The sequence below is a fragment of the Hydractinia symbiolongicarpus genome, chromosome 10 (assembly GCF_029227915.1).
Source record: "Hydractinia symbiolongicarpus strain clone_291-10 chromosome 10, HSymV2.1, whole genome shotgun sequence".
In the NCBI taxonomy this organism is placed as follows: Eukaryota; Metazoa; Cnidaria; class Hydrozoa; order Anthoathecata; family Hydractiniidae; genus Hydractinia; species Hydractinia symbiolongicarpus.
In genome coordinates this window covers 22,373,538-22,400,854 of record NC_079884.1, presented here as the reverse complement: position 1 = coordinate 22,400,854, position 27,317 = coordinate 22,373,538, and the positions used below count along the sequence as shown (strand labels likewise).

The 27,317-nt window shown below is 33.4% G+C and overlaps 1 protein-coding gene across 5 annotated transcripts; it reads right to left on the bottom strand.

Moving 5' to 3' along the window:
* On the bottom strand, positions 1-26,501 carry LOC130662670 (uncharacterized). Of its 5 annotated transcripts, none has more exons than XM_057461576.1 (2): positions 26,481-26,501; positions 1-625 (listed from the first exon to the last, which is right to left on the bottom strand). In XM_057461576.1, the coding sequence occupies exon 2, from the start codon at positions 587-589 to the stop codon at positions 206-208; it is 384 nt and encodes a 127-aa protein (XP_057317559.1). In that variant the 5' UTR covers positions 590-625; positions 26,481-26,501; the 3' UTR covers positions 1-205. The 5 variants fall into 5 exon arrangements, with proteins under 5 accessions (XP_057317559.1, XP_057317560.1, XP_057317557.1 ...); XM_057461577.1 differs by lacking the exon at positions 26,481-26,501 and adding an exon at positions 18,760-19,101; XM_057461574.1 differs by lacking the exon at positions 26,481-26,501 and adding an exon at positions 18,026-18,428.
* Positions 26,502-27,317: the final 816 nt, after the last annotated feature.

Here is a 27,317-nt window from a genome sequence, read left to right as displayed (position 1 = left end):
TTTACATAATTTGTAACCTTTACAAAATTTGATTTGCAGTTTTCGCGAGGATGTGCTTTTGCAGATTTGCAAGAATTCAAACTTTTATTTGAATCACAACTTATATTTTTGCAGAAAATACCTAAAATTCATCAAATTCGCAAAAATCTATCCGTTATTAATTTGGTCTTTATATAAATCAGTTTATTTGTCTCACATGGGATAACTACGTGTGAACTTGGTATAGAATTCCCGTGTATGTTTTCTTATCCATTGTCATTGTTACTATTACATTGTTGTTTTCCATTTCAACATGAAAATGGGATATTTTATCCCTATCCCGAGGTATATCATGCATCTTATTAGGAAAAAATATTAATGGCGGTGGATTTGGAGGAAAGTTTTTCCATTTCACAACAAGATTAAGTTCATTTGATGTTTCCTTTGAATTGTCGTGAAGCTGAATGTCTTTATAATCTTCTCTTCTCACGATTGTGGAACAGCATGCACTTTCCTGTCTTGTTTCAACTGTTACAATTTGTTTACAATTTTTCTGATGTTCTATGAGACGGACTTGAGAAAATTCAACAGGCGATGTAGCACATTCCATGCGTCTTTCTCACACCATCCATAAACTTTTTTGTTACTAAATAGAAAATTAAAAAATTATTTTTTTGAAATTAAAAAAATTAAGGAGTAGAAAAAAGGAGACAAACATGGAACTTTGTGACACAGATTTTAAAGATTTCAAAAATAAATTGTTCCCTTAACCATACAAGGGAATTTATTACTCGAACTAGATTGAGAATTTAACTGTAAATTCGGATTTACACCTTGTAACAGAACAAATCAAATAGACAAAGTGTTCCTATAATTATTAAAACAGTACACCAGGTCCAATGTTTATGCTAACCGCAACATCATTGTAACAATCGATGAATTTCGTAAACGAAGCAAATTGTTTAGAAACTTAATAATCTAGTTCTACAAGGTTAATGTTGAAAACCTTTTTTTTTTCTCATTCATTCTCATCTATGTAGCTATAACTGCTAAACTTCTTTCATCCTTCTTTTTGATGTGAGGTCCAACCACCCCGTTTAACAACCTTTTCCCCATTTTTTCACTACCGTTTATCAGTGAGGTCTAACCAACCCAGTCCAACAACCCTTTCCCTATTTTTTCACTCCTGTTTATCAGGAATCCAAAAGTAGCTTAGTTTTAACCATACATTCGATAGATTTCTGATGCAAAATTCTCCTTGTAAACAAACTTAACAAGATATATATACGTATTAACAATGACTTACTAGCAATTCTATTTTACTTCAAGCAGTGTTTATCGCTTTAATATAAACTGGATGTTCTAAATTTCATTAGAGATAATCAGTGTCCATTCAAAATAATGTCACTGTTATTTTGACGTAACAAACCACTTGTGGATAGGTATTTTACTGCCTGAGGATTAATAAATTAACTGTTACACGATTTTCTAATCGAGCACACGAAAATCTGTTTTTTGTTGTCTCACATAGAATAGATGAACTAAGTCTTGTTTTGAAATCGTATCTATGTTGTTTAATCCATCCACCATTAAAAAAATATTAGTCTAATTGACCTTTTGGAATTGCACAGTTCCTGGGAACAATAATATATATTTAAATTTAAATATGAGTTCGCCCAAATGTTTAATGAGACTGGAAACTTTAAAAATTGAAATAACTATTAAGATGTTTGAGCAGGGGAAAAAACTTAATAGTACCGAGGAGAAAAACAACATCTAAAATCATCTTAAAACCCTATATTCGGTGCGGGGTTTTTCGAATATTATGACCAGGGGGAATTCACCCCCCTTAATAACTTTACATAGTCTTGTCCAAATTAAATCAAACTTACCACACTTATAGTACGTCAACAAAAGGAACAAAATGGCTGCAATAATTTTTTGCTTGCGTCAGCACATTTTCTGTGACGTTATCAAAACCTGGAAATTTGTTTAAAATGCCACTATCTGCTTAAAATTCAATTACTTCAGTTCTAGAGCGAATTTTTTTATTCTGTTGGAAGTTTCTTAAAGCTAAGTAGATGTTATTTATCATATTTTCTGATTTTTACATAGATCGCATGAAAATTTGTCAAAAAATTGCCCGAAAATCCGTTTTTTCTGATTCTCGGGTAAAATTCAAAAAATCGGGAAATCGGATTAATCACGTGTCCAAAACATCTAAAATTATTCTTCGTGGCAAAACAAAGTTGTGTTGTAAGTTTCAAGTTCAAAGATAAATTCTAACAAGATTTATTATATTTTCCCTATTATAAGGGTTTCATTCAGATTTTTAGTGGTAGTTTCGAGATAATAGCCAATATCAAGGCCTCTGAAAGGTTTGCTACCTAAAGATTTGGCATACAGGTGTCTAATAAATAAGTTTTGAAATTCAATAAGTATCGTAGCCATGCAACATAGCATTAAAAAGTTTTTTTAAAAAAAACGTTGGGGGAAGGGAGGGGAGGGGGGGGGGGTTCAAAGGCATTAATTACCTCCTGAAAACTCGTAACATGCACTTTTTATTATAAATGTAGCTCCTCGTGCTGTCTTCGTTTCCTGGTCAAGACAAACTTTCGATTTTACAGATCGTAACTTATTTACCCCCCCCCCCCCCCCAAGAAGAAGGAAGAAAGCAACAACAAAGTCATTATTTAAAAAAAAATTCACAAGCAGGGTATAAAGTAAATATAATTTCTTGTAGCTACTTGACCTAGTCGTTTATTTATTACACTCCTTAATTCAGAATGGGTGATGATAGAAATGGAAACCTTACCTACTCCCTTTACCCTTACAGATGGTGTTTTTTCTCCACTTCGATCACTTCTCCTCCATCATATTGAAATGGTTTTTCGTTTAAATATATTTTAGATTTTGTCCGATTTTAAGTCTCAGGGATGTGCCACTTATGCCAAGGGCTGAGCTATAGAGATATTAAAGTTGCTATAGCTACCTCTGTTTCCAGCGATTTAATTGTAGACAGAGCAACAATGTCAAAACTCGAAATTTTACCAAACTTTTTGACATATACAAACACTTCCCCACGACTCCCCTATCAAAATTTCAATCAAGCAATGTAATAAAGTCAGAATTACTTCAATGTTACCCGCTTTACGCGGGAGTTTTTATTCTAGATGGCAGTCGTCTCTGCTTGGAAATCGCTTGTTTAACTATTCTTGTTCTCTATTATAAATGTAAATTAGACAAAAAGATTAAACTAAAATGAACCTAAAAAAAAGTTAATTCAAGAACAAAAACTTTTTTTCAACAAGCGAACGAATAAATTAACGACGAACAATATGGCACAATTTTAGGAATTTTGTAAAAAGGATTTCGGACCTTTTTTTAACAAGTTCTACGATATTCTAAGAACTAAAACCCCCAAACAATAGCATTTATTTATAAGTTATTCTCTGATGTATCCTAAACATTAACATAAATTAAAAGAAATATTTATCGAACTTTCACCGTTTTAAAAACGAGAAAACCCATTTAGTTTTTAACACTTAACCCATCAGTATAACAACGCAATTGGCGACTTATGTTTGCACACCTACCATAAGCTACCTTTGCTAACTTTTCAATAAAAATGTGACACAAAAAAATTATCAAAAAAATTTTTTTAAAGGAGGGCGATAAGATTTTTTCTAAAATGAAATATATCTTCTGATCAAATTATTTTGACATAACGATCCGGAATATTTAATTTTAAGTTGAATATTCCGACTAGAACAACTTTAAATTTCTCTGGACCAGATAAAACGGTTTATTGAAGTCTCTAAAAATAGCAATTTTTTCAAGTCATTATTAAAATTTTACTGAATATATAGGTCTTTTAATTTACATGAAACGTGTGGTTTTTAGAAATCATCGACACCAAAAAGAAGTGGGGTTAAAGAGTTTGGAATTATTTTTCAAATTATATTTGCTCACTGCCATGGTACTTAAGACCACATATTAGGTGTGTCTGAGATGTTGCCAGCAACGCCCAATGGCCCGGTATCAGACATCAACCCATCATGACTAGTTTTCAATCTCTTTAATAATAGCCGTATTTTGTCTGTGTGTCCGCGAACGCCGCGTCCCGTAACGGAAACACGAAATTCTTAAAATGAGCACCAATACCAAATGCGATATAATTTTGTCCACTTTTTTGCGACGGGTAAATTTAAAGGACAGGCGAACTCGTGGATTTTCCCACAGGCTAGTCTCTTTAATAACAGCCGTATTCCATCTGTCTGTCTGTCCGCGAAAGTCGCGTCCTGTTACGAAAACACAAAATGCGATAAATAAAGGACGGGCGACCCCGTGGATTTTTCCACGGGTTAACGGCTAGTGTATTCTGTTCAAAATGGTTGCGCGCAGCTTTTTTCGGAAAATTGTCGCGGGCCCCGATTTTTACGGTCCTCCGTTTTTCGGTTGGACGCAGCATAACTTCGGAATCACGCCAGAACCGGATAAACAACGAGAAAACATGCTCGGAAGCCATTTTAGTTTTGAGGTGATGTTGTCCGGTAAGTCTCCTGTTGACCTTTTTCTCTTCTAAATACTTGTATCTATAGGATGTTTTTACATGTTAAGATGAATATATAAAAAAAAGTGAGAGTAGCCAAATGCAGCTTTTAGCTAGCTACAACAAAATTATTATGCTTAAGTCAGTTAGGTAGCTACACCTTTTACTACTGTCATGAAAACTTATTCTGCAAAATTAAATGACTGAGTGATATTTTTAAATGGACAGGGTAACAACAAGCTTCTTCCTGTGTTTTATTTAAACCGAAGCTGCGATACATTTTTGTGGAAAAGGGTAATATGCCTAATGCCCGTTCAACTCTGTTTAACTGTACTAACCGCTCAGCCTTGTGTTAACAATGGATTGTTTTTATTTAAACAGGCTGCAATGAAGTGTTTTTCAAAAGGGTATTATCCCTATGCGCCTGTACTAAGAGCTAAGCCTGGTGTCTTAAATAAATCTTATTTCTCAATATAAAATAATAGTGATAAATAATAAAATAATAAACCGACTGTTTTTGCTATGACGGGGTAATAACGGTTTGTAAACTCTGTTTTTATTTCAGCTATCGTTGCGGGAAAGTTTTTTTTTAAATAAATGTTACAGTCGCGCTTCACTTGATTTACGACATATTGTATACCTGTACTAAAGCGCTCTACCTGATCGTGTAACACAGTTTACGGCTCTTAGTAAGCGCTCAACAGAGTGTTCAACGCCGGGTCACACCTTCACTTGTGGCTTACCCCGGCTAGTCTATATTGTAATACCCGTATGCGCCTGACTGTCAGGCAAAATGGAAACCGCAGTAGCGACACATACGAATTACGGTCAATAAAGGACGGGTGAACCCGTGGATTTTTCCACGGGCCACCGACTAGTGATATCAAATATCGTTTTTTCATCTATGAAATAAGATTTTACAAAATCTTTGAAAATCGATCGGTACAATATTCAACTGTAGCCCAATTTTTAAATTCACTGGATTACTTTAAGATACACCTAAAGATACACCTAGCTAACCTTAACCACAATTTTATCTCAAAAATAAATGGTGGCTTCAGCTACCCTGCTACTTTCACCATAATGGCAGCAGCTAGTTATCTTAAAGGATAAACAGCCAAGTGTGTTGTTACTCGCGTAGCTTCATTACGTTATCTTATTTTCACAATTTTATACAAGAGCTTATTGGTATGTATCTATGTAACGAAACACAAAAATTTTATTTCCGCTCGTCGCACTATTTCCGTAGTTGTTACCAGTAGTTTCATGTGAAAGTAACACAAACTAGTCAACTTTTTGTTGTAACGATGAATACAAGCTAGCCCACATGTTTGAGTGTAAATAAATCAAACTTTAATTACCGTTTTTCTAATTTTTAATTCACATTTTTCAAATCGCTTTTGTTTTATTTTTAATTACACAAATTTTTATTTAGACGTCCGAAGCAAGAGATGTTTTTAGCAACTGCTTTATTTGAAAAGATTTTTGACATAATTATCTATAATTATGTCAACTTACTTTACACTCTTAGGTCTATATTCAATTTCCTGAAAATGACAGGAGCAGACAAAATACGACTATTATTATAGAGAAGACTGTTTTGTTTTGTTTTTAAAAAAGTGTTTTTGTCATCAGGCAAAATAAATTGGCGCCAAAGTTATATTTTATATTTAATCCCGCTATATGCGCCATATTTCCTTGCTGTTAAATTTCTTCCCTTATGTATAAAAAACCGACCAGATGGATATTGGTTATGCAAAAGGTACGTGTTTAATTAAAAAGAAAATTATTACCACTTAAAATAATTTCCAGCTGGTTAATCAATTTTACATTTATGGTTTTATTAATTTTCATGCACAGGTTTTTCGTTGATGCAAAATATTTCATTGGAACAATTAGCTTGGGTTGGTATGAAAAGTAAAAATAGGGATACTTAACTAAAGAATACACAGCGGATCCATACAGTGCTAGCTCATCAAGTCATGTGGGTCAACCCACTAAAATGCAAATATCGCTATATATTAGAAGTAGATTGCATGTGCGAAGTTACAACTTTTATACCCTTTTTTCGCTTCTTCAACCCGATTTAAGCGGATTGTTACCTTGGGCTGGCCCGTTATGCAAGTATGTGCAATAAAAAAGTAAAAAAAAGCTCATAAAAAAATTAAAAAAAAACACAAAAAACATGGGCTTTCGTATTGCAATACCAACTTTAAGGAATATTTCAATTTCAGATACAATACATTGTATTTCAGATAGAATAAATCCTAAAATAATTCTAAAAAGTCTCACCAGGTCAACTCAACTGATGTTATCAACCCGACGAAATACAGGCTCCTATTTATTCTCTTGCATTTTTTATATAAGCGTTAGAACTATTAAATATACACCAGGTCAGAATTCCTGTAATTAGGTTGTTATAATTCCACTCCACACACAAAAACTAATTACGTATTCGCTTCGTGTATTGACAGCACGTACAGAATGACCCAGTAATAAAAATAAAATCTTAATTACTACTTTTATTGTAGCGTCATTGCATGGCAATGTAATGCTTAAAACAGGCCTTTCTAAAAATGTGAAACTTGAAGATAAATACCGCTACCATATTTTCTCTGCATACTATGCAAAAAATGAATTGAGCTTGTACCCGCAGTTCTCTCTTTATTTAGGTTTTGAACCGCGAGGTTCTAATTGTAGAAACTTAATTATTTTCCCCACTCGGTTCCGGCACCCTGGCAAGAATCCATATGAGATCGGCCCGGCCCCCCGAATATCCTCTGACTTGTTCTTCCGAAATCCTACGATAAACAAGCAGCACGCGAAAAAAGAAAAACAGATAAGATAAGTTTTATATTGACTTTTATCTTGGATTTCTGCACCACAGTTCACTGTGGTTTATTTTTTGTAGATTTCTGATATCATCATTTATTTACAACTGATTGTATTTTGAAAGTTTTAACAGTTTTTAGTCCCTGTATACAGCTGAAAGCATGGCTGAAAATTCAAATGCAAATGATACTACAGTTACTTCTCCTAATACAACAAATGTCGAAGGCACAGACAACGATATGAGACAAGCAATTATTGCAGATGTACTCAGTGCAATAAGAAAAGAGTTCTCTCCTTTACTGCATGGACAAAAGAGGAGACCACTGCCTCCATCTGACGATTCCCTGTCTGTCCATGCTGACAAATACCGTCTTGTTGATGACGAGGATAATATACCAGGAGATACTTCTTCTGAGCATGATAATGACAACAATGATGAAAATAACTTACCAAGGCATTCCCTTGAGAACACTATCCCTGGAGATAATATGTCAGATTTATTTACTCCAAATAAACATGGTGGCAAACGCTACCGTGATTTGGATGTTGCAGAAGACATCCTCTTACAAGTGGATAATGAAATGCCACAATCATTAGACCTTGGTAAAAAAATCAAAGAAAATGTTGCCACTAGAGTTACATCTCATTTCCTGGAAAAATGTCTTATTCCAGAGGTAAAAAAGAAGATAGGGAAAAGGCACTTGCTGCCTGAAAACTGTACTAAAATAGCTGTGCCAAAGATGAACAAATGCATTTTTAATCTCAAAAGTTTTTCAGAATTTCAAAAACGTAATGAGAGAAATTTGTACAACACACAGCAAACACTGTTGAGTGCAACATCAGCCATTATAGAGGTGGTTGAAAAAGTTTTACAGTCTGATGAAGGGAAAAAGCCCTTGAATTCGAAGGATGTTGTCATGAATTGTCTTGATGCAATAACATTACTCGGGTCAGTCAATACAGACCTAAATAATAGAAGAAAACAAAATGTTCGCACCTCTTTGAACCCTCAATACCGGGATCTATGTAACCCCAGTAGACCATGCAATGAATTTCTGCTTGAGGATGATTTACAAAAGGGTATGAGAGAAGCCCAGGAAGCCTCAAAGCTTGCCTTGTCCTCATCCAGTACATATAGCCACAACAATAGCAGGAAATATCAATCATATCCTTATGTTGGAAGGTTTAGTAAAATCCCTAGCTCAACGACAACATTCAGGAAAGATAACCAGAATTTTTTAGAGAAGGGCAAGAAACCACAACAAAGTCATCGGAAGCCCTTCAACAGAAGCAGCAAATAACTGCTGCCCTCAATGTAAGTACATATATATCAAACCTTAAAACTAAGCACTGGGATGATCTTAAGACAGCAAGAGGTGGTTTAAGAAGCTTCGTAAATTTTCGTGGTCCAGAACACAAACCGTTAGGGAGACAAGTGAACTGGTATAACACACCATCATAATAAAACTTTAAGAATTTTTGATATTCGAGGTATTTTGAAGATAGACTCATTAAGAAACAACTATGGCAATTTTGATTCATACACTACTTTGTCTGCTAATGCAATAGCAGATATACAGTGGTGGTGTGACAATATTACCTCATCATACAGTCCTATCTCATTTGGTAACCCCACTATGACTATTTCCACTGATGCTGATTCGAACCTGATTGTGCAATTTGATGTTTCTGACAAGGTAAAGTCTTTGCTTATTAAATCATGGACTTCCGGAACAAGGAAGCAATATGCACCTTATATCAAGAAATGGCTTGAATATTGCAGCACCAAAAACCTTGATCCAACCTCAGCTCCTACAGTTGCAGGTGCAGAATTTTTAGCTGAGTTATTTTACTCCACCAAGTTAGAATACTCTGCTTTGAATACAGCCAGATCTGCTCTATCATCTATACTCAAACCTGACCATGGGATAACGTTTGGCAACCAACCTATAATCAAACGTTTATTGCGTGGCATTTTCAAGGAACGACCAACTCTTCCTCGATATACAATCACTTTTGATGTGGATGTCGTGTTGAGGTACCTTGACTCTTTGCCACCACCAGAAGAGTTATCTTTACAATTATTAACGCAACGTTTAGCTGTCTTGATGTGTGTTCTTAGTGGTCAACGATCACAGACACTCAGTGTTTTATCTTTAGATAGTTTGCACCAGGAAAATGAAAAATGTGTCTTCTTTATTCACAGTTTACTTAAACAAAGTAGACCGAAAAATCACCAGAAACCATTGGAATTTCTTGCATATCCCACTAACAGGAAAGTCTGTGTTGTGCAAAACCTTACAGAATACCTTGCTAGAACTAATAATCTACGCAACAATGAGAAAAGGCTTTTCATAAGTTATGTTTCACCCCACAAAGCTGTAACATCTGCAACTATTGCTAGGTGGACCTGTAAAATGTTGCAAGCTGCAGGGCTGGACACAAATGTTTTTAAGGCACACTCAACTCGTGCTGCTTCTACATCAAAATCAAAACAAACTGGTTTGTCTCTTTTAGATATTGGAAAAGCGGCGGGTTGGTCCAATGGTAGCACTTTTGCAAGGTTTTACAATAAGCCTGTTACGACCAATTTTGGACAGCATATTTTGATGGAATCCAACATTTGATTAAACTTTATTTATGTGTATGATATAGAGTGGTGGTTTAATTTTTTGTGGTGTACATATATTTTGTGTTATGATTTCACCTGAGTCTTGTATATTGTTGTTTTAATATACCCTTTACTGGTATTTAACCTAGCTTTGAAGTCTCATATGGATTCTTGCCAGGGTGCCGGAACCGAGTGGGGAAAATAATTCACCAAATTAAACAAGCACAGTGCAGTTTGATTAGAATTATTTTCCCCTATAGGTTCCCCACCCTGGCAAGAGTTCATGTGCCCACCACACCCTCCCTATGGTGGTGTTTTATGATATACGGTTAAATACCATGCTTGGAAGTAGGATATTCAGGGGGCCGGGCCGATCTCACATGAACTCTTGCCAGGGTGGGGAACCTATAGGGGAAAATAATTCTAATCAAACTGCACTGTGCTTGTTTAATTTGGTGAATTTTAAACTTTGGCGGATTTTGTGCATAAATTATTCGTAAATTGATATCTACAGTTATGATTGGCTTTGAGTAAACAATTATACTTTTCTCTGGTTGGTTAATTTCTGAATGAAAAGTTGTTGTTAAAGAATGCGATAAAAAATATTTCAAATTTTACTATTTATGTATTTTTTCTTAAAACTATCTTTTTCAAAACGGAATTTTTCAATAAAGTTGCTTTGTTACTTAACCCTAAATTTTTTTCATCTCTTTTTATTTCCTCTAAGCTGCAAGCAGTCAAACATACATTCATTGTCTTTATCGCGAATAATCATTAGAACAGGTTCTTAGTTCTTAAGGTTCAATGTTTTTCTAATTCGGCTTTCTTCCTGGAAAGAATATGTTACACTGAACAATTTGAAGATAATACAAAATATAATGTGCAATAGATTATAAGAAATTATTAACAGAAGATTGGGAATTAATTAAAGCGGATTGCCTGAAACCACTGTTGAAGAAACGTCGAACAAAACATGAGCCCGAGCAACCATCGCGCTATCGTGATTGTATAAATAAACCGCAAAGGTAGAAAAACAGATCAATAACACAACAAGCGATAACGAAGGTAGAAAAATACAAAAGCAACAACGAAAAAACAAAAATAAATTCATCGCCATCCATCAACAGCTAACAGAAGGAAGCTAATAAAAAACACGAATGAAAACTAATAAGCACGTAAAAGAAGCAATGAAAAGCAGCAACAAAAATATAATTAGTGGAAAAAATGAAATTATTAGCAGTTTACAGCAGCAAAAAGTTGTGTTATCAAAAATAACAAAGAAATAAAGGAAAACCCAAAGTAAAAAATCACTACAAACAACAAACAAATGAAGAACGAACATTGACAATCAAACAAAAAAATAATAGTAATAATAAGATCAACTAAACAATCAAAAACAGTAGATCAAAATAGGGGCATATTGGAAGGTGGTAAACTCTCTAAACAAATATCTTTGGGCCTTAAAAGTTTTAAAACAAAAGACTGTTAAAACATTCAAATTTTGGACAACTGTTATACGTCAATTGAAAGGTTCAAAATTTATAGAAATAAATGCATTTTATAGTGACGATGAATTTAAAACACACAACAACAAACAAAAACAAAAATTAAACCAAAAAAGGTGGTAAACATATTCAAAAAACAGCCCCCTTAACAACAACAACAAACCAACCAGCAACAAAACACCAACCTCAAATGAAAATAATAACCTAGAAAACAATAACAACTACAAACAACAACGAATGGATAAAAAAGTAAAATATAATCCAAAAAAAAGCATCCCCAACAACAATGACAAACAAACAACAAAACAGCAACTTTAAATAAGAATAATAACTCAGAAAACAATAACAACTAAAATCAACAACGAGTGGATAAAAGAGTGAAATAAAATCAACAAACTACATCCTCAACAACAGCAACAACGACAACAACAACAAACCTGCAACAACAACAAACCTGCAACAACAACAACATTTTTAAATAAAAATAAAAACTTAGAAAACAATAACAACTATGAACAACAACGAGTTCGTAAGGGTATACAACATGATCTAAAAATAGCATCCTCAAAAACAACAACAACAAACAAGAAACAAAACAACAACCTCGAATAAAAGAAATAACTTAGAAAACAATAACAACTATGAACAACAACAAGTGGATAAGGGTGTAAAACATGATCCAAAAACAGCACCCTCAACAACAATAACAAACAAACAACAAAACAACAACCTCGAATAAAAATAATAACTTAGAAAAAAATAACAATCACAAACAACAACGAGTTACTAAGGGTGTACAACATAATCCAAAACAGCATCTTTAACAACAAAAGCAAACCAAAAACAACCCATAACAACAACTAAAAAATTCCGAGTTGGATTTTGTGAAAGAACGAAAGAAGTTCTAAAGAAATAATACATAAAATTAAATAATTTGAAATATAAAGGCAAAACAATTATCTAACCTACCCAAATCACATAATTATCATACCAGTCCACAGTTTTCGCACCAAACTTTGGAAACTTAAGAAAGAATAACTAACTGGCAAAAAATATTCCTGTACCTTATAACTTCCATTTCCATTTTAGTTTTGAGGTGATGTTGTCCGGTAAGTCTCCTGTTGACCTTTTTCTCTTCTAAATACTTGTATCTATAGGATGTTTTTACATGTTAAGATGAATATATAAAAAAAAGTGAGAGTAGCCAAATGCAGCTTTTAGCTAGCTACAACAAAATTATTATGCTTAAGTCAGTTAGGTAGCTACACCTTTTACTACTGTCATGAAAACTTATTCTGCAAAATTAAATGACTGAGTGATATTTTTAAATGGACAGGGTAACAACAAGCTTCTTCCTGTGTTTTATTTAAACCGAAGCTGCGATACATTTTTTTGGAAAAGGGTAATATGCCTAATGCCCGTTCAACTCTGTTTAACTGTACTAACCGCTCAGCCGTGTGTTAACAATGGATTGTTTTTATTTAAACAGGCTGCAATGAAGTGTTTTTCAAAAGGGTATTATCCCTATGCGCCTGTACTAAGAGCTAAGCCTGGTGTCTTAAATAAATCTTATTTCTCAATATAAAATAATAGTGATAAATAATAAAATAATAAACCGACTGTTTTTGCTATGACGGGGTAATAACGGTTTGTAAACTCTGTTTTTATTTCAGCTATCGTTGCGGGAAAGTTTTTTTTTAAATAAATGTTACAGTCGCGCTTCACTTGATTTACGACATATTGTATACCTGTACTAAAGCGCTCTACCTGATCGTGTAACACAGTTTACGGCTCTTAGTAAGCGCTCAACAGAGTGTTCAACGCCGGGTCACACCTTCACTTGTGGCTTACCCCGGCTAGTCTATATTGTAATACCCGTATGCGCCTGACTGTCAGGCAAAATGGAAACCGCAGTAGCGACACATACGAATTACGGTCAATAAAGGACGGGTGAACCCGTGGATTTTTCCACGGGCCACTGACTAGTGATATCAAATATCGTTTTTTCATCTATGAAATAAGATTTTACAAAATCTTTGAAAATCGATCGGTACAATATTCAACTGTAGCCCAATTTTTAAATTCACTGGATTACTTTAAGATACACCTAAAGATACACCTAGCTAACCTTAACCACAATTTTATCTCAAAAATAAATGGTGGCTTCAGCTACCCTGCTACTTTCACCATAATGGCAGCAGCTAGTTATCTTAAAGGATAAACAGCCAAGTGTGTTGTTACTCGCGTAGCTTCATTACGTTATCTTATTTTCACAATTTTATACAAGAGCTTATTGGTATGTATCTATGTAACGAAACACAAAAATTTTATTTCCGCTCGTCGCACTATTTCCGTAGTTGTTACCAGTAGTTTCATGTGAAAGTAACACAAACTAGTCAACTTTTTGTTGTAACGATGAATACAAGCTAGCCCACATGTTTGAGTGTAAATAAATCAAACTTTAATTACCGTTTTTCTAATTTTTAATTCACATTTTTCAAATCGCTTTTGTTTTATTTTTAATTACACAAATTTTTATTTAGACGTCCGAAGCAAGAGATGTTTTTAGCAACTGCTTTATTTGAAAAGATTTTTGACATAATTATCTATAATTATGTCAACTTACTTTACACTCTTAGGTCTATATTCAATTTCCTGAAAATGACAGGAGCAGACAAAATACGACTATTATTATAGAGAAGACTGTTTTGTTTTGTTTTTAAAAAAAGTGTTTTTGTCATCAGGCAAAATAAATTGGCGCCAAAGTTATATTTTATATTTAATCCCGCTATATGCGCCATATTTCCTTGCTGTTAAATTTCTTCCCTTATGTATAAAAAAACGACCAGATGGATATTGGTTATGCAAAAGGTACGTGTTTAATTAAAAAGAAAATTATTACCACTTAAAATAATTTCCAGCTGGTTAATCAATTTTACATTTATGGTTTTATTAATTTTCATGCACAGGTTTTTCGTTGATGCAAAATATTTCATTGGAACAATTAGCTTGGGTTGGTATGAAAAGTAAAAATAGGGATACTTAACTAAAGAATACACGGCGGATCCATACAGTGCTAGCTCATCAAGTCATGTGGGTCAACCCACTAAAATGCAAATATCGCTATATATTAGAAGTAGATTGCATGTGCGAAGTTACAACTTTTATACCCTTTTTTCGCTTCTTCAACCCGATTTAAGCGGATTGTTACCTTGGGCTGGCCCGTTATGCAAGTATGCGCAATAAAAAAGTAAAAAAAAGCTCATAAAAAAATAAAAAAAACACAAAAAACATGGGCTTTCGTATTGCAATACCAACTTTAAGGAATATTTCAATTTCAGATACAATACATTGTATTTCAGATAGAATAAATCCTAAAATAATTCTAAAAAGTCTCACCAGGTCAACTCAACTGATGTTATCACCCCGACGAAATACAGGCTCCTATTTATTCTCTTGCATTTTTTATATAAGCGTTAGAACTATTAAATATACACCAGGTCAGAATTCCTGTAATTAGGTTGTTATAATTCCACTCCACACACAAAAACTAATTACGTATTTGCTTCGTGTATTGACAGCACGTACAGAATGACCCAGTAATAAAAATAAAATCTTAATTACTACTTTTATTGTAGCGTCATTGCATGGCAATGTAATGCTTAAAACAGGCCTTTCTAAAAATGTGAAACTTGAAGATAAATACCGCTACCATATTTTCTCTGCATACTATGCAAAAAATGAATTGAGCTTGTACCCGCAGTTCTCTCTTTATTTAGGTTTTGAACCGCGAGGTTCTAATTGTAGAAACTTAATTTTAAACTTTGGCGGATTTTGTGCATAAATTATTCGTAAATTGATATCTACAGTTATGATTGGCTTTGAGTAAACAATTATACTTTTCTCTGGTTGGTTAATTTCTGAATGAAAAGTTGTTGTTAAAGAATGCGATAAAAAATATTTCAAATTTTACTATTTATGTATTTTTTCTTAAAACTATCTTTTTCAAAACGGAATTTTTCAATAAAGTTGCTTTGTTACTTAACCCTAAATTTTTTTCATCTCTTTTTATTTCCTCTAAGCTGCAAGCAGTCAAACATACATTCATTGTCTTATCGCGAATAATCATTAGAACAGGTTCTTAGTTCTTAAGGTTCAATGTTTTTCTAATTCGGCTTTCTTCCTGGAAAGAATATGTTACACTGAACAATTTGAAGATAATACAAAATATAATGTGCAATAGATTATAAGAAATTATTAACAGAAGATTGGGAATTAATTAAAACGGATTGCCTGAAACCACTGTTGAAGAAACGTCGAACAAAACATGAGCCCGAGCAACCATCGCGCTATCGTGATTGTATAAATAAACCGCAAAGGTAGAAAAACAGATCAATAACACAACAAGCGATAACGAAGGTAGAAAAATACAAAAGCAACAACGAAAAAACAAAAATAAATTCATCGCCATCCATCAACAGCTAACAGAAGGAAGCTAATAAAAAACACGAATGAAAACTAATAAGCACGTAAAAGAAGCAATGAAAAGCAGCAACAAAAATATAATTAGTGGAAAAAATGAAATTATTAGCAGTTTACAGCAGCAAAAAGTTGTGTTATCAAAAATAACAAAGAAATAAAGGAAAACCCAAAGTAAAAAATCACTACAAACAACAAACAAATGAAGAACGAACATTGACAATCAAACAAAAAAATAATAGTAATAATAAGATCAACTAAAAAATCAAAAACAGTAGATCAAAATAGGGGCATATTGGAAGGTGGTAAACTCTCTAAACAAGTACCTTTGGGCCTTAAAAGTTTTAAAACAAAAGACTGTTTAAACATTCAAATTTTGGACAACTGTTATACGTCAATTGAAAGGTTCAAAATTTATAGAAATAAATGCATTTTATAGTGACGATGAATTTAAAACACACAACAACAAACAAAAACAAAAATTAAACCAAAAAAGGTGGTAAACATATTCAAAAAACAGCCCCCTTAACAACAACAACAAACCAACCAGCAACAAAACACCAACCTCAAATGAAAATAATAACCTAGAAAACAATAACAACTACAAACAACAACGAGTTGGATAAAAGAGTAAAACAAAATCCAAAAACTGCGTCCTCAACAATAACAACAACAACGAGTTGACAAGGGTATACAGCATTATCCAAAACAGCGTCCTCAGCACTAACAACAACAAACTTGCAACACAATAACAACTTCAAATAAAAATAATAGCTTAGAAGACAATAACAACTACAAACAACAACGAATGGATAAAAAAGTAAAATATAATCCAAAAAAAAGCATCCCCAACAACAATGACAAACAAACAACAAAACAGCAACTTTAAATAAGAATAATAACTCAGAAAACAATAACAACTAAAATCAACAACGAGTGGATAAAAGAGTGAAATAAAATCAACAAACTACATCCTCAACAACAGCAACAACGACAACAACAACAAACCTGCAACAACAACAAACCTGCAACAACAACAACATTTTTAAATAAAAATAAAAACTTAGAAAACAATAACAACTATGAACAACAACGAGTTCGTAAGGGTATACAACATGATCTAAAAATAGCATCCTCAAAAACAACAACAACAAACAAGAAACAAAACAACAACCTCGAATAAAAGAAATAATTTAGAAAACAATAACAACTATGAACAACAACAAGTGGATAAGGGTGTAAAACATGATCCAAAAACAGCACCCTCAACAACAATAACAAACAAACAACAAAACAACAACCTCGAATAAAAATAATAACTTAGAAAAAAATAACAATCACAAACAACAACGAGTTACTAAGGGTGTACAACATAATCCAAAACAGCATCTTTAACAACAAAAGCAAACCAAAAACAACCCATAACAACAATTAAAAAATTCCGAGTTGGATTTTGTGAAAGAACGAAAGAAGTTCTAAAGAAATAATACATAAAATTAAATAATTTGAAATATAAAGGCAAAATAATTATCTAACCTACCCAAATCACATAATTATCATACCAGTCCACAGTTTTCGCACCAAACTTTAGAAACTTACGAAATAATAACTGACTGGCAAAAAATATTCCTGTACCTTATAACCTCCATTTCCATCGCGAATGCAGATTTTGTTTTACAGTTCCTTAATTTTTTTCTATTTTAGCTTTTTTAAAGCTTTCTAAAGCTTTGCCTAATCTTAGACTAAAGTTTGTTTTAAAGCAGTTTGCTTTAAAATATAACAAACCAAAAATATTTGCTCGAATTTTGCAATCTAAAGCTACGTTGATAACGTTGGAAACTGGAAAATATGATGGATGAATATGTATATAGCTGTTCGTGTATGTCGTAACATATATTTTTTTTCTCCAACAGAAACGTCAAAAGTGAGTATTGAAATTTATTTTGTAGTGATGTTATTACAATAAGAATCTTCAACAAAATATTTGTAATTGTTTGTTTACAACTCCATTAAATACTTACTAAACCAAGATACAAAAACTTAAAAAAAACTCAAAGACACACTTACAATTTGATGCTAACAGACTCAACTGTTCAACCTCAGAACATACTCCCTAATAATCAACTTTTTAATTTCGGCGTAGTTCTTTATGCATAATTATACCATCTTGGTTTGATTAATGAAAACTGTATAATTACAATTCAATTTAGTTTTCATATCTTCTACAAAAAGCAAATGTAAAGCCAGTGACGAACATTTCACTTGGATTATCGGTGTTATCTTTAATCTTCTTAATAATGCTGCCTTTTCTATTATTTCTCATGGAATTCAATGCTGTGGAATTACCTTATTAAAATCTTTACGTATTCCCGATGCGAGTTCAAAGTTCTTTAGAACACATTACTTATTAGAACTTTTTTAAACTTTTTTAGGTGGAAATGAAAAAAAGAAAGTGTAGATATTTTTATCCAGATAAAAAAGTAAATGATGTTATTACCCCTCTATTACCCGCTATTACCCCTACCCCTTAAAATTCATAGTCAATTCTTCCTCAAAAGCCCTCTCTGGAAAGTGAAATTAAACTCTCCAATTAGGTGAAGCAAAAAACTTTTGTCAGATTATTTCACAATTGGATAATGCTTTTTTATTTCTTGTCCTGAAAAAAAAACCCTTGATTCTTTATGCTACTATCAATCGCCTAAAAGTATTACCCTGGATTTATGGACGAATCAAAAACATATTTTAGTTTCAATGTTAAACTGTGATCCAAAATCATACGACTTTTAAACAAGAGGACTCACCAGGACTTACCGTTACTTTAAAAATCAATGTTGTTGTTTTTTATTAAAATTTATAGGGTTTGTTTTGCAAATAGCTATTACCTTTATGATCTCATTATTTTTAATATTGACATCAAATTTGATGAATAATGCTGAATAAATTCGAACCCTTTTCACAATTGCTTAACAAAAATAAATATAATCCGACACACCTCAATCTAATTAGTCAAGAATTGATGATTAAACTTCCCTTTGCTATTCAACCTTCGTCACCAATCTCTTTGCATCAAGTAGAAGATAAAATCACCAGGATTTGTATGTTTCGTTTTTTCTATTTTTCTTTTTAATTTTTTCACATTAAAATACATGTCATATATGTCAGGTAGGTAGTGTACGTTAAAAGGATGTCTGTTTGTAGTTGGAAAGCTTTCCAATATACAGTTTAATGAATATAATGAACATTTCCATGACAATGAAACTTTTTAATCACAAATTGGTCAACATCCAATTATCAAGGCAATGCTATGTCTCGCGAATATAATTTCTACAAAGAAATAGTTTTAGTTTAATATAACTTGTCCATTAATAAGTTTTTTTTCTTTTTCTTTTAATTTTTATTGAAAATGAACGTTAAAATACTAAGACCATTCATATCATTCAGAACATATTTAAAATTCTTCATCTTCAACAATTTTTAAAAAATCTCTATCGTTCACCGGCAACTTTTCGTCTTTAAACCCCATTCCTGACCACCCCCACCTCTTATTGGTGAACCTGAGCACTGCCGGATAGGAAACTTAATTTTCTTTTAGATGATCCTGTATCCCAGCATCATAAAGTTAAGTGATCACGAGGTATAACTAACAAACGACTTATTGGTATTTTAGCCTTGCTTAAGAGGCAATTTTTTTAAAACAATTCTTATGCTGTAAACGTTATTGCACTTTTTTAATCGAACTGCAATACGTTAATTAAGCATATTTCGTGCAGCTGGACATAAGTGATCCTCATATAGGATCTCATTTAGTATCCTGACGTAAATAATTGTTTCGTACAGTTATAATAGTTTTAATAACAACAACTTATTAAAGGAGATCGACTCCCAGCTAGCTACAAACATAATACATTTAATCTGCATTCATCCGATCAATTTTTTTCGCTATTCTTTTAACTAAAGATGACGTTAAATGGACGCAAAGGTGTTAATACTACTCAAAGCGATCGTCTGTTGATTTTAAATATTATATGAAAATAATTCATATCATAAGTTATTATTTCTATCATTATATTTCTTATAAGAATATAAGATCCTGCAGCTTTTATGAAAGGCGAAGTTTGGACTGACGACTTGTCTAACCCTTTTAGACTGTCAGGCTAAGGAAAAAATAATTGAATATAAGAAAAAACGACATAGTTGTAAATGTGAGACAAAGTCGTTTTAAATCAGTTTTTAAAAGAGCTAACATTTGTTACCTTTAGGGTTACCTAGCTTACTTGTGAATCTCCATCAGCCCAATTCCGACTAGCTATAATTCAAAAAACCTGCTTCCTTCAATACTACCTAAAATTTAAAAGGCAATGTTTGTTCACCTTAACTTGTAGACTAAGTCACCAGCAGTGGCTTTGTTTACACTTTTTACCCTTTTTACCAGCTCACAACGGTCAAACAGTATGTTCGGCGTAAATCCATTTTAGGATTTCTTAGGTGACCATTCATATGATTTTCTATCAATAAGTTTTCCTTGCAGAAATCATGCTTTAATGTTAATGGAATGGAATGTCTAATTCATGGCAGATAATAGCAATAATAATGTTTGCTATTATCATGGTGGACATAATAGTAAGCATTATAAATGAGTCTCCGTAGAATGTCGAAGAATTTGTTGTTTCTTCTGCGAATTCTCATGCTACTAAATTTAACTAAATTAAGTTGTGGATATAGTGATTGTTAGACACAGGAACCTCTTCATATACACATTGTTTTTGATTCAATTTTTTAGCTCATTTGTTTCTGTGCTGTCAACTAACAGTATCTCGTGAATATTTCATAAAGCTATTTTATTGTCTACTGTTACATTTTTCGTATCAATTCATTCTGTAGTACGTTATTAAGGAACATAATGGCAATAATAAATTTTTGCTTATGTCCGCACTTCCTCTGTGACGTCATGGGAATGGTAAAATTTGTCTAATTTACCACTATGTGCTTAAATTTCAATTGCTCATGCTCTAGGGCGAATTTTTACATTGTTTAAAGTTTCTGACAACGAAATAAAAGTTATTAACATATTATTTGGTTTTTACATAGGTAGCATGAATAATGGCAAAAAATCCCGAAAATCCGCCGCTTCCCTATTTTCGTGTAAAATAAAAAAAAAATGGAGTGATTGGATTAATCACGTGACTAAAGTTCTCAGAAAGATTCCGCCGATAAATAAAGTTGTGTTGTAAGTATCAAGTTATGAGGATAATTCTAACGAAAATCATTGTATTTTCCTGACTATAAGGATTTCATAGAGATTTTCAGGGGTGGCTTCGAGGGGCGGAGTCTGCACCCCCTCCCGGGACAGAATAGGCTTAACATCTTCAACAGGAAAACCATGCTTTGTTTGTCAACATCGACATAAACAGTGAGTTCTTCATCACATACATTTTATCGGGGTTTTTTAATTTTTAGTCTGCTCATTTTATCAAGAGAATAAATATAAGCTATGATGCGGTTATTTTAAAAATAATCTACATTGTTCTCTATATCTTCATTTTCTACAGTCTCTAACATTATAGTCAATTGTTAATTATGCATTTTCCTCGGGTATAAGGTATAAGGGTTAGGGTTATTTTAATATGAATAGCTAATATCCGGTTAATTTGAATAATTCTCGAATTTATCACAATCCTCGTAACATATATAAGTTCCATGGAAATTTATAGCCGCCATGCTTGTAGTAAGGCAAATATTTGGAATAAAGTCCGAGAATGTCGATCGAAATCGTTGCTTTTTGCCGTTATATAGCGAACATTTCAAAATAGTTTCAACCAAAAAAGTGTCCCACCTTTTGATTTTGACGTTCCTGGGATTTTACTTGAGAAGATTTTAGCTGGCTGCTTTTAAATATAGCTTTTTAGTGAAGTATACATTGTTTTTTCTTTCAGAGAGAATAATGACGATATGTTAGATTGCTTCTACAAACATTTTTGTCAATGATTTTTTTGTTACAGAGAATGTCGTTTATAAACCTTTATAATCGATATAGTTTTTATTACAGAGCTAAAATATAATTTGAAGGGAATTTCATCAAGTAAACAAATTTTTGCAATACATGGCACATTTCTCTATAATTTGAAAGGGAAAAAAAGAGAAAATTTTAAAGTTGTAGGTTGTCTGCATCATTTCGAAATTGACGCCACAACAATAACACGGCAAATACTGTGAACTAGATTCAATCTCATTTCTTCCTTAGTAAAAATCTCATTATCAACTAAATATTATACTAAACATACTAAGTCCCAGGCCTAACCTTTTTTTCTGTCATCTTGTTTGGTAAGATAAACTATTTGACCTAGAAGAGCGTATAAATATTGATATTGAATTTAAGACAGCAAAGAGCCATTCGGTATCAATTAAAAGCATGACTTGAAACCGCCAACGACAGCCCAATGTTCCTCTAGATTGCTACGGTGGTTTACATAATCACAGTTAAGCATGATTTCACTAGCTTTCGGAAGTTGACGATGCTTTCGGCTAAAGCATGTGCAGGATTTTAAATTAACCAACAACTACAATATAGTTTGGATACAAACGTGTACTATTAAAATTTACGGGAAAGGGAAGGAAAAATTTACGTTTAAGTTGAAGATTAGGTGCTCAGCAGATTTTCTAGATTAGAAAAAAAAAAGAGAAAGAAAAGACAAAAAACAATCAATATCAACAACGAGGGAACAAAAATAACTAGAGATGGAGATATTAGAGATGCAGAAATAATAATTATTTAAATTCATAAATTTTGCGCAATTATGCAACCTGAAGCAAAATATGGAATTGCTAATTCTGTAAGAAACGATAGACATTTGGCCACCCTTACATAAAAAACTGGGGTGCTCTTGTCGCGAAGAAAATAAAATCTAAGCAAGGTTATTTTGCATGTCTTGCGGAACCTAAAATGATATTCCGACGGGATGATTACCATCATGATATCATAGGCGTAGAGGAACCCTGGGACCACGGTTGCAGTTGGAAACTAGTTAAATAAAACATATTGTACATCCACAACTCTAAGTTTGCGTTATGTTACAAAATGTCCGTTCGTTATCAACGTAGCTAGACCTAAAAAAAAATTATTTGGATTTATGTGAAAATTTAAAGCAAATTATGAGTAAACGGCGTCTTCTGTCCTTTCCTTTGTGTAAGGGGTGTCCATGGTTGTTTTTAGGTGAAAGTTTATGGGTGAATAGAAGCAATATTATTTGCTGGTGACGTTAGGCTCAGCAAACATAGATAACATTAAAAACGCCAGTAGACGAAAAATTATCATACGGCTTAATACTCCTCCGTAAACGATTATGTGAAACATACTTCAGTGTCCAGGGGCGTCTAAGGAGCCTTTGAGATGGAGATTTGACATATCAACTATTTTTCCTACCACGATGACAGATTAGGGGATCCGTTTGAAACGGTTTGAGGTTTTCAATATTTCCGGCATTTTAGATGCTAAAAAGTCATCTTTCGAAACCTGGAAAGATTGCCTACACGGCACAGCAATTGTTTCCATAAGTTCTACCTTAACTGCAGTAACTTTTTTATATTGCTGTATATGGCTAGTGTCAACTCATTCAAACAACGTATAAGCTCAATAGTCTTTAGTTTGATAGGTTGATATTAAATATATAAAGTCTCGATAAAATACAGTTATTACTATAATTTGACAGTTTCTCTAAAGAACGATGTTGCCTCACGGCTTCGAGAACTCGTAATAAATAAAAAACGTAGTACAAGGAAAACGTGGTCTCTCCAAAAGAGTCTCGGTCGAGCAAACGACAACCCCAGGACCCCGACACTAGCTGAGAGTCGGTAGCGAAAACAACACTACTTGGAAACTCTTGGTGCAAGACCATATCAGCAAATGCATGATTGAAGATGTTTTTATCTGGGTTGTTGTGTGCATTCAATATGCTACATAATTAGCTATTAACTAACCAGCTAAAAAATTATGACTCAGATAAGATATAACATTCAGCTCAGTGTAATGTCATGTTATATACATATACAGGTATATATAGCTAGCTATTGTTTAAGCTATTTATGTTTACTTTTCAAGATAATTTTCGATGGAATTATTTCAACTTGACCCATTACGTACCTTAGAGACAGATAAAAAATATTATGTCTTAATTTATACTTTATGTGATCAACTGCACCAGTTTTGAGCGGAGTCTTTAAAGCTCCCATTTGATCTACAAAAACCTTTTTTGAAATTCTTGCCCGACCGGACCACAGCCTTATGTGGGGATCAAACCCACAACCACTTGGACATGAGTTGAACGCTGTACCGACTGTGCTACTAATTCCATTTATAAAATTTATTTGTCAATTTATGTGTTGTTTATTCAATTTTTTTTAAAAAAAGAATTTATGACATGGTATTTGCACTGCTCATTACTTTAGCTATATTTGTAATAGATTATATTTAGAGAATTCATGATTTATTTTCCTCCATACAATTTTTGTTCTCTTTAGTCCTCTCCTATAGATACTGCATTTGTCCACAGCAGCACTAGGCCTATCTTTTTAAAATTCGTAACAGTGTGTTGCCCATGTTACAAGGTTTACCTTAATTCTGGGAGTATTCAGACTGGCCCATGTTGTGGCTGTTTCTAAAAAGTGTGAATAGTTAGGCCTGTTTTTTTGGTACAATTTTTGAAACCAAGAGTCTTTTGTCAATAGTTGGGCCTGTCCCATCTTATGACAGATTTTCAGAGAGAGATTTAGTGTCATCTCTACCAAAGTTAGATAGCCCAAGAAAACTACTTTTCTTTGACGTTATAAAAGTGGGAAAACTGGTGTTAGTTATGCATGCTACAAATGCTGTTAGCGAACTATGTTTTTCAGCTTTAAACAGCATTTTCTACAAAGTGCCAGCACCCTTAAAATTGCTAGTGTTCTTATCAATTTTTATATTATTGTAGTCGTGTAATGTAAATGTGCATCTCTCTCTACCTTTTGGTTTCTGATGGAAAATTTTTATCTAAATTTTGATGCCAATTAAACAATGCAGCTTTTCTAAATTACTACAATATGGAAACATTTATCGTGATTTTTAACATTGAACCATGAGATCGTTGACGTCTGGAAGGGTGTTTTCCGTCAATCTAGAGATGTAAAATTTAAAAATTTATTATGTGAATCTGATTAATAAAAGAAAGCTCTGATCCAAAAATGAGCAGATTCTGATCACCCCCATGTCTCCATGTTCATCACTCATGAACTCACTCCTAATTTTGGCCAAATACTTAAACTGCATATTGAATCTTTTTATCCTGGCACATGTTTTAGGAATATTCATTTATTAGTTGAAAGGCATTTCGTCAATCATCAACATCAAAGTTTATGCCTCAGCCATATTTATCGAAAAAACCTGTTTTCTCTGTGATTAACGTAGTAAAAATTTTCCAAATCCTTTGTGGGAAGTCACTGGCTGGTACTCTCTACTTTTACAGCTGACACAATGTCAGTGAAAGAAAGATAGTATTGAAAAAGTCAAAAAGTGGTAAATTTAAGCAAAAACAGAATCTTAGCTATCATCTCCCAATTTTGCTAAACACAAGGTTTTTAAAAAAATAAAGTACGCGAGAATTCAATTTAACAAAAAACGGAATAGACAAGAATGGCGACGGTGGCGTTTAAATGAATGTTTAAACGAATTTAGTTTAAATTAGATTATAGTTTGAGTTAAACCGGTTTATCCCGGAAAAAGGTGTAATCTTGGCATTAAAGTCCCTTCTACTTATCATCTACTTATCTACTTTTCTAGACACAAATATTGACGCAAAGTAAGTTTCTTCGTCATTTTTTAAAATATGCACAAAAGCTTCACACGGTGAATGCTACGCAACAGACAGGTTGCACAGTCGCTACTTTTGCACGCACGTAGGACAGGAAGAAAGTGTTTAAAATGTGCTATTCGCATTTTCTAGCACGCCTGCACTACAAAATAACCCACATCGGGGCCCTAGAGGACCCTATAATTCGTGCGAAATTGTGATGCTGACGTCAGCAACAATTAGCATATTTTGGGAGTTTGGGCTTAGCTAAATAACCTAAGTCCGAAGTCCGCTCTGAGACGACGGTTCTGAGTCCACTCGAAGTCCGCTCTGAACCTTGACAAGTTCAAAAGGTGTGAATAGAACGTAGAAATAGCCTATGTTATTACTTGTGGTGACAAAAAATTGAAGCTGTCCTGTCTCAACATATTACGACTGGGATTAAAGTTCGAGTTATTTAAAGAAATTAGACTCGAAAGGAACGTAAAATGGGTCGAGTTAACAAATGTTCAAGTTATCCGCGGTTAGAGTTAACCGGAGTTGTTTATCAAAACGCATTAACGAAAGTTCAAGGCACCCAAGAAAATGGTTCGAGAGAACGAAAGTTTCAGTTATCCGGTGTTCGAGTTACTGGGAGCTAACTAATTTAATTTTTTGATTTCAATCGATAGGCAGGCGGGGTCAAAACAAAACAAATCACTTACGCTTGTTAAAATTTGTTGCTCTTTTCATCATAACTTTGTTTTTGTTAATTTCTTTAGAAAAGCGCGAAAAAAAACATTTTTAACGAAATAGACAACGCAATATTAATTATGCGTAACTTTGTCTGTGCACGCATTCATAATAGTTAATTATCCATGACGTTTGTATTATTTTAAAAAAATGCTTTCGATAAACCATAAAAAAACAAAGAATAAAAACAAAAGTTTTAAATAGCGTAGCGGAATGAGTAGCATAAACAGGCAGCGGTAAACAGACAATATAAAAAATTACGAATGTATTTACCATAGTTCAGCTGGATAAACTCTGTTCTTCTTTCTCATAGACTCACATTTTTTTCTGACACTTTTAAAAAACATAGAAAAGAAGGTCATATCTTTCCTGACGCCTCGATATCTCAGATATCGAGGACGGCGATTCAACATGGGCGAGTGAATGTTACCATAGCCCCGGGTTAACCCAAGCCATGTGAGGGAAATTGGGGAGATGGCACACTGTGTGGGCCGTTGGATGTTGCCGGGAGTTGTCTAGTAGAGCGCGGGCCCTAATTGGGTCTGCGTAGCTCAAAATGAGCATTAAATACTCTAGGACTCTCCATCTAAGCCATGGCCCCTCCTGGAAATAATAGACAGGGTATATCCCTCGATATTTGTGAGGCTAGTCATGTAAAATATGCACATCTATCTATCTATCTACCTGTCAGGACTCTTTTCTATATTTGCCGTGGCACAAAACAACGCTGCTAACACGCGTTAATTAAGTGAAAACATACTCTAAAGTTGAATTTTCCTTGGTTTTTCATAATATCAAATGGTTTGAGT

Coding starts and splice junctions, on each gene's coding strand:
- LOC130662670 (XM_057461576.1), bottom strand. CDS start 589: ATGGAATGTGCTACATCGCCTGTTGAATTTTCTCAAGTCCGTCTCATA.